At 41.8% G+C, this 14,308-nt stretch overlaps 1 protein-coding gene and 1 long non-coding RNA gene across 3 annotated transcripts in view; one reads left to right on the plus strand and one right to left on the minus strand.

The window, feature by feature from the left end:
* Window positions 1-2,191, plus strand: part of LOC123518596 — a 2,575-nt gene extending 384 nt beyond the window's left edge. Inside the window, exons 1-3 of one of the 2 annotated variants that reach the window (XR_006678830.1) lie at window positions 1-85; window positions 246-355; window positions 652-2,191. The exon at window positions 1-85 is cut by the window's left edge and continues 384 nt beyond it. This is a non-coding gene — a long non-coding RNA (uncharacterized LOC123518596). Of the gene's footprint in view, window positions 86-245 lie in introns of both variants that reach the window. The other variant, XR_006678829.1, reaches the window with a different exon arrangement.
* Window positions 2,192-11,143: 8,952 nt separating this feature from the next.
* Window positions 11,144-14,308, minus strand: part of LOC123518597 — a 52,021-nt gene continuing 48,856 nt past the window's right edge. The window contains exon 4 of the mRNA XM_045279492.1: window positions 11,144-13,227. Coding sequence (XP_045135427.1) covers window positions 12,876-13,227 — 352 coding nt within the window. The 3' untranslated portion in view covers window positions 11,144-12,875. The remainder of the gene's footprint in view (window positions 13,228-14,308) is intronic.

Consider the following 14,308-nt stretch of genomic DNA (forward strand, 5'->3'; position numbering starts at 1 on the left):
TCAATCCTGGTCACTGCTGGATACCGCTGTACCTACTCTCCACTCTTACACCCTGCTCCATTCCTGGTCACCGCTGGATACCGCTGTACGTACTCTCCACTCTTACACCCTGCTCCGTTCTTGTTTCTCTTTTTGCGATCCTGTCACCTTCAGCCCTTGTCATAAGGCATCAACTGATGAAAGGGGTAATTCGCAGTGGTTCGAAGTTTTTCTGATGACTACTCTACCGAGTGCCGTTCTTCTAGCCAACAAGAACAAGTGGAAGGCGGACGTTGGTCATCCCTGCAGTGTTGCCTGGTGCTGTCTTTTGCCATGAGTGTCCACTGTCAGGTCTTCTCGCACTCTAAGACTAGAGGTAAGATTTACCACTTCTATTGGCCTGGGGTAGGATTTGACATTACAGGTTTTTTAAGTCTTGTGATAAATGTCAACGTGATAAATGTCTACGTATGTTGGTAAAGTGTTCCCTGTACACCTATCATCGCTGAACCGTTCTCATGAGTGGCTGTTGACATCGTGGGTCCCTTATCTCCATCTGAAGGCCATCATTACCTCTTAACTTTAATTGATTTTGCAGCTAGCTTCCCAGAAGCTGTACCTTCCTGAGAAATTATCTATTACTATTGCAGAAGCCTTGTCCATCTTCTCCAGGGTTGGCATCCCTGAAGAAATACTCTCGTTCGTGGGACGCAGTATGTCACAACTGACAGGTGAGCTCCATAAGCTTCTGGGAGTAAAGCCGCTCGTCACCACACCGTACCACCTAAGTGGTGCTGGAAGAGTGGAAAGGTTCCATTCCACTCTGAAGGCGTGCTTCTGGAAACTGCTCTGAAAAACCGCGTGAGTGGCACCGTTATCTTCCTGCCACCTTGTTCTCTTCGAGGGAGATGCCAAGTGACTGGGACAGGATTCTCCTCTTCAGAGCTGCTTTACGGTAACGCGGAGGACCTCTTGCAGTTTTACGAAATCCCTGGAGATGCCAAGTGACCGGGACCGTATTCTCCTCTTTAGAGCTCCTTTACGGAGTGCTTTACGGTAAGGCGGAGGACCTCTTGCAGTTCTACAAAATCCCCGAGATGATAGTTTGTTTCCAATATGTAATAGAGCTGAAAGACCAATTAGCTGAATGCTCCCGAGAATGTTAACATCAGTGCTACTAGGTATAAAGCATATTTTGACGAAATCACAAGAGTGGAACTTCAGACCTGGAGATGAAGTCCTGGTGCTCCTGCCTGTCACTACCAACAAGCTCCTGATGACCTAGGCTGGCCCACATACCGTACTTAAGGAGAACCAGCTGTAACTAATTGATGAAAACGGTAAGCCTAAATCTTGAGTAAATCTTCTAATTGCTCCCCAGTTATGGTAAGTTTCAAGGGAGTATTTATTTCGGTGAGATTGATCTAACTAAAGCCTATTATCAGATTCCACTCACTGATAGCACTAAGCCACTTACTGCCTTTCCCACTCACAAAAGACTAATGAAGTTTTGCTGGCACCCATTTGGTTTAGTTGCAGCCTGTGCCACTTACATCAGATTAATGAAGTTCGTCTTCGCACGACTAACAGGAGTATCTTTCTACTTGGATAATATTTTCATCTATGGAACAACCTGGACAGAACACATCACTGCCCTCAAGTCCGTACTTTGGCATCTTCAAGAACACGGCCTCACTGCTCGAGTATCGAAGTGTCGATTCTGGTTTGGATCCATTCATCTGGGCTTCATTGTGGATGGTAAGACGCTTCGTCCTCAAAATGATAGTCTCTGCCATTTCTTCTTGTAGTCCTCCAAGTACCAAAAAGCTACTTCGATCTTCCTTGGGTATGGTATCTTTTTATTGAGACTTTATCCCCCAGACTTCCTCCTACATAAGTTGTCTGTCTGACCTTGCCCGCAAAGGCATCACCGAACCACTAGTCTGGATCTTAAGGCTACCGGATTCCACTCATTCTTTCATGCTACGAACGGAGGCTTCAAACCACGGGCTAGGAGCAGTCCTGCTTCAATATGTGGACGGCTGGCCTCTCCTTGGGATAATGTACCCGTGTGCTGCCAGGGACGTTTGTGTGAAGTGGATGGGCGTGGTACCAGCGCTAGAGCAGCTACCTCTCTAAGTGGCGACCAACGTCCATATAATTCGAGTGTGTTGTATTAGTGATTTTCTTTCATTAAAGTGGTGCTTTGTTATTGTGCCTGTGTTTTCTCCACTCTCTGCGGTTCTGGTAGAGAAGGCCACATCCCTGGGTTTTAGTGTAAGAAGGCCATGTCTTGAGTTACCTGGCTCAAGCTTCCACTCTCATTGAGAAATCACGTGTCATAGAGCCAAGCGTAATTTAAACTTCCTACGTCTAGCTAGATCTTAATTTTAGCTAGATTTTAATTCTTGATACTGATCAGCTGACATAAGGTTACTTGCTTCTGTAATACTATTTCCTAATAAATATGGAAGATATACAACGGCATGATAGAATATCCATACTGTACACCAGAAATCATACTCCGATCTACTAAAGTTACTGTATATTGTACATAAGATGGTGTCTGTATAAAAGAAATTCTTCAAACTCAGAAAGTTTGAAAGTGATCGGCCTCTTCCTAGGCCTTAAGAGCAGGCTTTGGACTTCCTAGGCCTTAGGAGCAGGCTTCGGACTTCTAGGCACTTTCTTGGTACAAACCTTGTAGCCTGCTCCGGACTTTCTAGGCATTTCTTAGCAGATCCTAACCTTGTAGCAGTCAGATAATTTTACCACCGCCATTTTGTTGTGGGATATAAAACGACAAACTTCTTAGTTAATACCTTTCCTGTAAATGCCGTTTCAAGATAGTTACACATTCATGATCACATGTTCTCAAGGGTTTATGAAGAGTGATTGGTCAGTCGGTATAAACTGCGTACTTTTCCATAGACTCCCTCACTTTCCTTGACCATAACTGTTTGGCTCAAACAGCAAACCTATGGGGGGGGGAAATCTGATGCACAGAAGTAGATGCGCCGTAGATAGCTTAGCTAGTTGTGTGGTTTGGGCCACCAAGATGCCTCAGGTATCATAAACTTATCCTTAACACGTATGTAAATATTCGGCTCGCGTTATTCTCACAGGAACTGTTTTAGGGAACTTCTGGTAAGAGAAGAAACTCATTTCTAATGACCGAGAAGGAACGTTAGTAGATTAGTTTCTTGAAGGATGCCTCTGCTTGTTTATCTATGTAGGCTCTTGACGACGCAACAGAACGAACAGCCGATGGATCAAGAGACAACTGATAGGCTAAAACGAGTGTTTGTTCTTTATCAGGAATCGGTAGATAGTCCAATTCGATTCTGGTGTAATTAAAAACGGTTTTCATGTTTGAGATTCCATTGGGGCACAGATTTCACCAATATGGGCTGTGATCTTTCAACTGAGGATACACTGGAGGGCTTATCTGAGGCAATACAATGAATCTGGAGAGTAGTAACTGTGTGCATGCATGCTTACCTCATCACAACATTGATTATGTGATCATTAATTAGCTCTACTTTTTGGGTGAAGGTTTTGAGGTGATAGTGCAGTATGTATTGGACAATCTTTAACAACTCATTTCCTTGGTTAGGAGGACTGGTTGATGACGCACTTCCGCGTTCCAAGTTGAGTGGCAGATCATGATTGTGCCACTGAGCCAGCCAGCTAGGTTGTGTGTGTGTGTGTGTGTCTGCCTTCATGCGCATATGACAAAGGGGTGGGTAAGGAGAGGTACGTGTTAGTGTGTATGTTCTCCTTTAACTCTCTCTCTCTCTCTCTCTCTCTCTCTCTCTCTCTCTCTCTCTCTCTCTCGACAACACCACCTTCCTTTTCCTATTATTCTACTATTGCCCCATTGAACTATTTCTTCTCCCTCCCTTTGTTCTTTGTTTGCTTTTATTTTTATTTTTCCCGATACTCTAATCTCATTGTCAATATTATCCTACATTTCATTCATTTTATCCTTCCACATTAGTTTCGAAGGTTTGTTTCGTCTTATCGTCTTGTCCTTCATTTCATTTTTTTTTTTCTTCTCCCTTAGAATATATTTATTTAATATTTAGGCATTTTAAAAAGGCTTCCCTCTCACATCAATCTTTGTGTGTCGATAGTCTGTCTTGTTTTCATTTTTATTAGTTTTTCTGACGTTCTGCATATTTCCTTTTTAGTCGCTTTTGTATAGGATAAAAGTTCGCATTCTCTTTCACGTCCATATTTTCTGTTTGAAATTGAGTTTTAAATTTTGTGAAATTCTCCATCATTCATCATTAACGTGTCGGTTCATTCCATTCTGTTATCTTGTATCCACATATTTAATCTTCTTCCATTTCTCAGCTTGCCTTTAATATCGTATCGGACCACTGATTTTCAGCGTACCTTTCTCCTTTGTTCACTGCTTTGTGAAATGCCTTCAGCTTTTCTGTCTCATGTCGCTTCGCAAGAAACGAGACTACAAGCATGTGGTGCAAGCTATATTGGATGTAGCTGGGACTGTGTCTGTGAAGCGTCCCACTATCGATCATGGCGAGTCATCTCAAAAGGTTTCCCGCACAGTTACCATCCGTGGCTGCGGATTTCATTGGGCGTAGGCTGTTTGGCGACATGTACAGACCATTGGTTTGCGAATATCTTAGCGCCATGACCGTGGAATTTACAAGTTTATAAAAAAATATTGCTCCCAGTGTCACATCTGCCGCTTAGAATCATTGCACATAAATTCTACCAGTTTATTTCGTACACTGCATTTGTTGCAAACTTAATTATGTATTGCGTACATTCGCAGCCAATGGATCACTTTAGCTGCATTTTTTCTGCCTTCCTGAACTGTTTACAAGCGTAAAGTAAAAACCAACAACTGCAAAACGAAGCTGCATATGTGGACATAACAGTTGAATTGGTGTCAAGCAAGAAAATAATGTTCAGCCACGGGAAAAATTCTATTGGACTGAGAGCCGTCTGCACACGTGCTGGGATTGGCTCACAAAAGCAACTGCTTTCGGCGTGTCACATTTTGTAGCATTTTAGTGGCTTTGCTGTGGATGGTGCACCATATATGGTGTTGAATATATGTATGAGCATTTGTGGCTTTTTATCGTGCCATTTTATTCTAATTATTGAGTGTTTGTAACAAGATAATGCTTTGTAATTTCAAATATAATCATTATTACAGTCATGAATACTAATTACTTACTAGTATAACTGTAATGATGTATGAATAAAGACTTTAACGCGCCATTTGATTTTTTTTTTACTATGAATGGAGACTTGCGGTGCACCGAGACCATGATATTTTAGTGTGTGGAATGTTGACGTTCTGTATTGCGACCTTGAGAGAGAGAGAGAGAGAGAGAGAGAGAGAGAGAATGCGACTGATTGACTGGCCGACTGACTTATTAACAACTGACTAGAATCCAAACTAACACCACACACGTGACCACACCGCTCATCATCATTACAGTCAATCAAAGATTTCCTACTGTAGGAGAGAAAGGTTGGTTGGGCTGATATGTTAGTTCCTCTCACCACCTTTTTTATATGTGGCAGTTCTTATATACTTTATAGACTTTACTGTAATCTAACTTTTTGTCATTATTACAATATCTCCCTTGCTTTCTCCACCGCCACATGTTGTCATACACCGCCATCGAATCAACCTTTCTATGCGATGTGCGCCAATTCTAAGCACCAAAAGAAATTAATTAAATCTTTACCTATAAGAGAAAAAAATGATGGAAAAGAATACCTTATGAAGTGTCTAGTCAGTATACTGTTTGGATACAGCTGCAAAACGAGCAAATATCTCAGAGTGGTAAGTGATTAAGGAAGGATGTACTAAATAACAGTGGAGTTACCTATCTCCCAGTTAACGTAGCGCGCTCTCACACATCACCGTCTTCATCTTGCTACCTCCTCTGCTCTCCACGCCGCCTACAGCTGATGATCACGTGTTCTATAACTTTCAGCCTCCAGACTCTAGACTAGAGGAAGCTTCTCGTGAAATTTCATATCTCGACCTTACGGTTACTTTTCCTTTAGCTGCGTACTTCTGCCTGTGCCATGTGTTCACAGCACTCTTTGATCAAATGTGGACACGGACATTTCTTCTATACACCATTATACCATCAGTGTTCCTTGTTGGACCTCTTGATTAAACGTATCTCAGCAGCTTATGCCGCCATTTTAAATACAGGATCATGGTTACAACCACTTACTTGTCTATCAGGAAATGTTGGCGTTCCAGGTTTATGTCATTTAGAATTAACATTCTCTAAAGTTCACGACGGCCGGACCAATGGTTCTATCTCTTTAAAATCTGGTGTTTCTGTAGGACAATTTCTTCTTTCAGTATGAAGGATGTCAAGTTCCCTTCACTCATTGTTGGTGCTTTCCTTGCATGTCTTTCCTCTCTTACTAACTAAAAGCTTGCGTGTTATCCCGTGGCAAAAATAAGTGACCACTTTTCTTCTCGCTATATTCGAATGTGTCAGTTGTCTTACTCAATAATTCAATACGGAGCACCTCTCTTATTGATTTACTACCAAACAGTTGTCCTAGTAATCCTGGCTACCGTTAGCCACGCAGGGAGCATGCCGAGATTGAGCTTCAGGTTCAAAATATTCCTGATTAAGGTGTTGCTCAACCACATACATCTCCTTGGAATTTACCATTCTTCCTTACTCACCAGAAAGATGTGAGTTACAAGCCAGGTAAAGATTATTGCAAACTGAATGTAATCGTAATGAATAGTTGATATTAGAAATGTTCTGGAATCTTATTTATGTGTTTGTCCTGACTAATGAACTTTTCTAAACTCTTCTCTGAATGTTTTAGGTGTCACCAAGGATATGTTTCTTACTGCTTACAAAGTGCTACCTTTAACTATTAACCATCTTGAAACATGCAATCAAAGGACAATTCCTGTTAGCGTTTTCCAATATATTCACTACGACAGTCCTATTTCTTCGAACTAGTAACAAGCCCATTACCTCTTTGTACGAAAACAACTCTACTCCACACAGTGCCGTTCTCACCTGAACTGCGTTTCAGCCGCTCGACATCTAATCCTCTTGCTGCACTGTATCATCTTTCTCTGGAGGAGACGACTCAAACCACCTTACTTTATTGAAACCGCTTTAGCTAGAGATGAAATGTGAAGTTTCTAGTTCAGATTATAAGACAGACAGAGGATGTTCAGTGTAGAAGAGGACAGTTGAGTGTCATTGAAAAAGAGGGGATAGTTGTCTTGTCTGGAAGGTTGTGTCGAGTTGATAGATAGAGGAATTGAGCTTTTAAGGTATTAAGTAATATTATGTTTGCTCTGTCCTAATCAGAAATGTTAAAGAAATATAACGTCAGGTGTTGTTTTGGCTTTCCTGCGTAATCTGTTTACTTCCCGAAGTAAACAGATCGTCTCTGAAAGGACGTGGAAAAGTGCAATGTAGTATTATTTCATCAGCGTAGGACCTTGTTGGCAATAATTATAGGAAAAATTATGCTTCCTTTTTATTTGACACTTGTGGAATTAACTGACAAAACTTCTATTTCATCTAACACTATGCACTCCACTCAAACTCATTATTGGTTGGTGCTACATCTAACTCATACGCTTATGCATCATGCTTATCATGCTGTCGTCTCCCACTATTAATTTGATTTCTTTCACTTCACTTTGTCTTTTATCTTTAGTAATATCACCTATTCCACCTTTCTTATTATGTATTTGCTTGCAACATTTGCTTTCACGAACGGGCTTGTCTCTGCACCAACACGTTAGCAGGCAGCCTAAGGGAGGTGGTGTTCAGATGGAATATAATACCTGGATTTTTCCTGTAGTGTTGCTGTATTCGTATGTTCTGCAAATTAGATTAACAAACTGAAATAACTTTGCTTATGCCCGAGTGCCTAAGTGTGTGTGTGTGTGTGTGTGTGTGTGTGTGTGTGTGTGTGTGTGCGTGTGTGTATGTATGTGTTTGTTATAATGGAGGTTAACCCCTTCAATACTGGGACACGTTTTTTGTCTTGAGATTTGTGCACGATTAGAGCATTTTATTGACATTAGGAAGGATCTATGAAGGTCAGAAGATTACTGGTCACAGTCTTCACTATCTTAATCTCCTACATAAGTTTCTGAAGCTGTATAAAATCACCAAATAGTAACCCGAGTGAATATGGAAACGCGTCATGGTAACTGAAGGGGTTAAGGGAAGCTCAATCTCACCTTGCCTGGGAACACCCTATGGCCAACTCATTTCTGGGTGTTGTAGAGAGAGCCGTATATTTCCTTCACCACGCTGCATTATCACACGTATTCCCAGTAGGTATTTACATCATCACTGCCATATGCATTCCAGCAACATACTGACACCAACCAATCGATACCATCATTCATGAATACCGCTGATTATTGCTGCATCCCTTTGGATACTCATCAGAACCACTATCCGTCACATGGTTGTTGGATGACTAGTTGAAAAGTGAAAGGATGCAAGATGAATAGTTGTGAGCTTAGTAATTGAGGGGTGACTAAAATGAAAAATGAGAAGTTGAATAATGATTGGTTGGTTGGAGTTTGGTTAAATGAATACCACTGATCATTCACCTCGCCTCTTTGGATATTCATCAGAACCATTATCCATCATTATCATCGCCATATCAACAAGTGGAATGACCATTGCAAACACCATCACCAACACAACCACCACACGAATAACAGAACTAGTTATCACCCGCATAAAAACACCGTCACACACACACACACACACACACACACACACACACAGTAGTAGTGGTAGTAGTAGGAGTAGTATGTTATTATTCGAATCAGGCACATCCATAACTCTCTCTCTCTCTCTCTCTCTCTCTCTCTCTCTCTCTCTCTCTCTCTCTCTCTCTCGCACATCTTCCTTGATTGCCCTGACACATACCCTCATCGTCGAGCTGCATTCCCTTTCCTAGCCACCCTACGACGCCCCCCACTACTTACTGATTTTCTGGGAGACTCCCCCACCTTCTCCATCACTAACATAATGACCTTTCTCACCACCCTCCAGCTCCTACAACACCTCTGAAACATAACACTAGTTCCTAGTGCCATATAGCCTTTCAGGCTTGGTGCTGGTACCCATTATAATTCAATTCAATTCAATCTCTCTCTCTCTCTCTCTCTCTCTCTCTCACACACACACACACACACACACACACACACACACACACACACACACACACACACACACACACACACACACACACACACACACACACACTTAACTACGTATCTTCACCTCGCTTCGTCATTAATGACCTAGAAATAACCATACTTACCAATTAGTCTAGGCCAGGATGGCAATTTCAACATTCTGAGGAAAATTAGAGGGTAATGAAACAAAATGAGAGCTAAATATTACTTTATATAAATATGTAGTAAAATACAAGGAACACTGATGACAGAATTGAGGAAGAGAAAGAGGCGTGAACGAGTATACTTATAGTTATGCTTGGCGCACGACGGGTCTTGACTACTCGGAAAATGGCAGTTGCTACATCAGTCAGGCACGAATACTGTGCATACTGCCTAGTTCATTGAATATATTGACGACAAGATGGTGGGTAACGAAGGAAATTAATACGCACATTTACGAAAGGCGACAGAGTGATATGACGCAATCGTCATGGATAAGGAGGATTTAAGGCAGTCTCTAGGTCCCTGTGGGTTGTGGAAAAAAAGGAGAGAAAAGAAAAAAAAAGGGTGGTGCCTAAAAGTTTCTCACATGTCAGAATTGACAGGAGTGTACGTAAGTGCCTTGAACATTATAATCTTATGGAAGCTGTACATAGTTTAGTTGCAACATGTATATATGAGTGAATTTGTATTGAGAAATAAACATCAGTGGTTCAAGTTTCTCTCAGAGTGATTCTCTTGTTGATTATGAAGGCCAAGAACAAACTACGTACAACATCGATATTCTGTCTCGACCGCTCACTTAAGCTACCATTCGCCTCCTCCTCATCCTCCTCCTCCTCCTCTACGTCGCTATTCTCCAACCATTTGTGTTTCGAAGTTTAAGGATAGAGTATGTAACACATAAATACATCGTAAAACCCCTTCTTGGTAATACTATGCATCATATGAATTCTGGGAAGTCGGTTTCAAGTGTGGAACAGAGGGCAATGTTGGCCTGACCTTGTAGCACGACACATGCAATTGCTTAAACACTGTGTGTGTGTGTGATTCGTAATTCACCTCGGTCGTCTGCTGATCACCCAGCCAGCCTTCCCCATTACGGAGAGAGAGCTCAGAACTCATAGACCGATCTTCGGGTAGGACTGAGACCACAACACACTCCACACACCGGGAAAGCGAGGCCACCAACCCCTCGAGTTACATCCCGTACCTATTTACTGCTAGGTGAACAGAGGCTACACATTAAGAAGCTTGCCCATTTGCCTCGCTGCTTCCCGGGACTCGAACCCGGATCCTCTCGGTTGTGAGCCGAGTGTGGTAACCATTACACTACGCGGTGTGTGTGTGTGTGTGTGTGTGTGTGTGTGTGTGTGTGTGTGTGTGTGTGTGTGTGTGTAATTCACCACGGTCGTCTGCTGGTCACACAGCCAGTCTTCCCCATTACGGAGCGAGCTCAGAGCTCATAAACCGGATCTTCGGGTAGGAATGAGACCACAACACACACTCCATACACCGGGAAAGCGAGGCCACAACCCCTCAATTTACATCCCGTACCTATTTACAGTTAGGTGAACAGGGGCTACACATTAAGAGGCTTGCCCATTTGCCTCACCGCCCCCGGAACTCGAACCCATGCCCTCTCGATTGTGAGTCGAGCGTGCTAACCAGTACACTATGCGCGTATGTGTGTGTGTGTGTGTGTGTGTGTGTGTGTGTGTGTGTGTTTCACTGTTTGTTTGATCTGTTGCAGTCTCTGACGAGACAGCCAGACGTTACCCTACGGAACGAGCTCAGAGCTCATTATTTCCGATCTTCGGATAGGCCTGAGACCAGGCACACACCACACACCGGGACAACAAGGTCACAACTCCTCGATTTACATCCCGTACCTACTCACTGCTAGGTGAACAGGGGCTACACGTGAAAGGAGAAACACCCAAATATCTCCACCAGGCCGGGGAATCGAACCCCGGTCCTCTGGCTTGTGAAGCCAGCGCTCTAACCACTGAGCTACCGGTGTGTGTGTGTGTGTGTGTGTGTGTGTGTGTGTGTGTGTGTGTGTGTGTGCTACTCTCATAATGAATGGCCTGCACCTTAGATGATGTTACGTCGGTTGTAAGTAAAATATTGAGGTATTGATAGGAATGAAGCCTCTACTAGGTAGTTCAAGCAGTGCCGCAGTTTAAGTAGTGAACATGATTTGCCCACACGGTGAACTCAGCGAATACCTGAAGAAGTCAGTAGTCAATACAAGCTGTGTTTGATTAATATGACGCTCAGGGAATGGACTCTTCTAACAGTATTATTTACCTAACGATTAATGTGCTTACATAATTGCACACACTTGATTCGTCTCATTGAGCAGAATTTTTGTATTCGCTGCTGTGGTTGGTGTCAACTTTACACACACTTTTCTTCACGACCGATGAAAGGAAGCTACTGCACTGCATGGATGAAAAGAAAAAGGTGTAATGACACATTAGGCCAAGGCGTAACACACTCACATGGTTTGAAAGAAGGGTTTTATCATTCCACTTAAACCGTGGCCCCATTTCCTTCTACTGGTTGTGACTCACTGCCACTAAAAAGATCGATGAACTCAAATGAACAATGATGCATTTTTCTCTCGCTTCATAGATACCCATTTGGTGTTACAAGGAACATAAATTATCAAGAGTGCTCTACAATCTCTAATGATCTCCATGGAAAGAGCTAGTCAAATGAATGATTGACAGTTCCTGACTGTGAGTGTTTAAGTGCACCTGGAGATGTGTTTCCTTCTGTATAGTCGGAGTTTGTACCTGATTAATTAAGTGTTTGAATGTAACAAAAGTCACGAGCTCATAATTTCAGACCAACTATGATTTTTTTTCGTCCTTGATCCTGCCATCCAAAGCCCATTGTTCATGTTTACTTATTTACAATTTTTGTTATGATTTTTTTTTCTCATTTGGTTATTTCTCATCATCAGTGAATTAACCTGTGTAATCATGACGCCTCGTTTTCAGACAAGTGGATGATCTTTTTTATATTCAAACTTGTTCTCAGTGTTACTTTTCCTAAAATCTAAAACTCCAGAACGAGCTTCATATTCTTTGAAATCATTGTTGTTGTCATTATTATCATTATCATTATTATTATTATTGTTATTATTATTATCATTATTATTATTATTATTATTATTAGATTATTATTATTATTATTATTATTATTATTGTTATTATTATATCGTCTTTCATATTTTTTTTCATACACTTTAATCATATATTTAAATTTTCGTGACTTAGTGTTGTAGAAAGATTTTCTCCCTCATTCTTAACCTGAATGACTGTTTCACTTAACTGTGTGCATCACATCTCATCATAAGAGGTATTAATTGTGTCGTAAGACTGTTTCGTCTCCCATCAGTACATTTCTGTACCTTAACTAGCAGTTCATTGTTCCGCATTTAAATCGACCCTTCACTGAAATACCACTTCCTGCATCTGCTTCCACTGTTTGTTGCCAATAGCTTTGTCCTACAGTGATTCATTGAGTAATAGCTTTTCACAGGATTCAGATTGACTCTCTCTCTCTCTCTCTCTCTCTCTCTCTCTCTCTCTCTCTCCTTGATCATTGTAATATGATGCAGCATCCTTCACTAGAGAGAGCTCCGTGATGGCATGAGCTGCCGGCAACCATTCACATGTGTCTATACATTAGTGGCCGTAAAGGACAAGTTAGAGGACATCTTTTCCTGCATGACCAATGAAACGAGGTCGACAGCGCTCTTTACCTTCCGCTGTGGGTTGAGTGTCTTCACGCTTAGGCAGGAAGGGGATCGCTCTATTCCCAGGTACCCACTGGCTAGAGAGCCTCGACCATAATGTTCAGGACTTGCCAGGTCATACCTACTTCCAAATGCCCCACCTTCTGTCATGGTCAAGTCTGACGTGCTCTGAATGTTGATGGAGGGACCCATGGGTGGGGGAGGGGGCCGGGGCGGAACAACAGGCGCCGTGTAGGCTGGCTGGTAGGGCTCCAACATGCGCAATTTTCCCCATCTGCAAAATAAGAGTATTATTAACAGACGCGCTGTTGCAAACATGTGCAGGCTCTTATCTTGGAAAAGCTTGAATATCTTTTTATTTCATCTATTTACCATTATCTATATTTATTAAAAAGTGTGAAATATGATAAAGGTCCGTTAATAAAATAGAATGGATGCCAGTTTAGTTTCGGTTATGTCTTGATGCACTTCTCTTGAAATAATTCGTCAAAGGAAGCGAAAAAGCAGAAACAGGTAGAAATGGTGAGTTTTACCATTAAAAAGGGTGTAGTAGTTAACTCAAGAATGCATGATGGATAGAATAGGGGTGAGAATAAGTAAATTCATATGAATACTGCTCGCGGGAAGGACGGAGACATGAATTGGTTCACAAGAGCAGCATTATGCATGAAAACAAGAGTAAAAGGTAGCTAAATATCAAGCAATCCTAGACCGTGAAAACCATGAAATAGTTAAAGAAAAGGTGTTGAAGTTAAACGACTTTCACTCGACTGTGCTAATGAGAGTTGCATGGATGACACACTGATGATACATGGAGAAGGCTGTTTTAGCTATCTTTGTTTAACACAATTTTCACTGACAGATGATTGGTGTTAATGTCAATGGATGAAGTCAGAGGAACACTGAGATGCACTATACGTGGTCTGCACGCCCCATCAACGTGAAAAGAAAAAGGTGCTCTCTTGATCCCCAAAAGGTAATGGAAATTATTATACTTCTGTAAATATCGCCAACCTCACGAACGTAAAGGAAGCAAAACGTTAAAAGCCCTGCAGGAACTCATAGCATAAAAACCCACTCTGATTAACATCCCATATATCGCCACAATGCCTAATAAAAATAGTGAACAAGCAGTGAAACATAAGATAATAACTTCAATAGCTGAAATCTACAACACAACACAAAACCTGAACATGACCTTGTAAAAACTAGAGTAGAGATCCTTATCACGCAGCAGTAATTCAGCCGAAAGCAGGACCAGACGTAGTTCCAAGTCACGTAACACATACAGTGGAAACACGCAGACACTGCTACGAATGTCAGAATAAGGTCCGCTGTTAGATATTGCTACAGTA

Source organism: Portunus trituberculatus, chromosome 44, assembly GCF_017591435.1.
Source record: "Portunus trituberculatus isolate SZX2019 chromosome 44, ASM1759143v1, whole genome shotgun sequence".
Classification (NCBI taxonomy): domain Eukaryota; kingdom Metazoa; phylum Arthropoda; class Malacostraca; order Decapoda; family Portunidae; genus Portunus; species Portunus trituberculatus.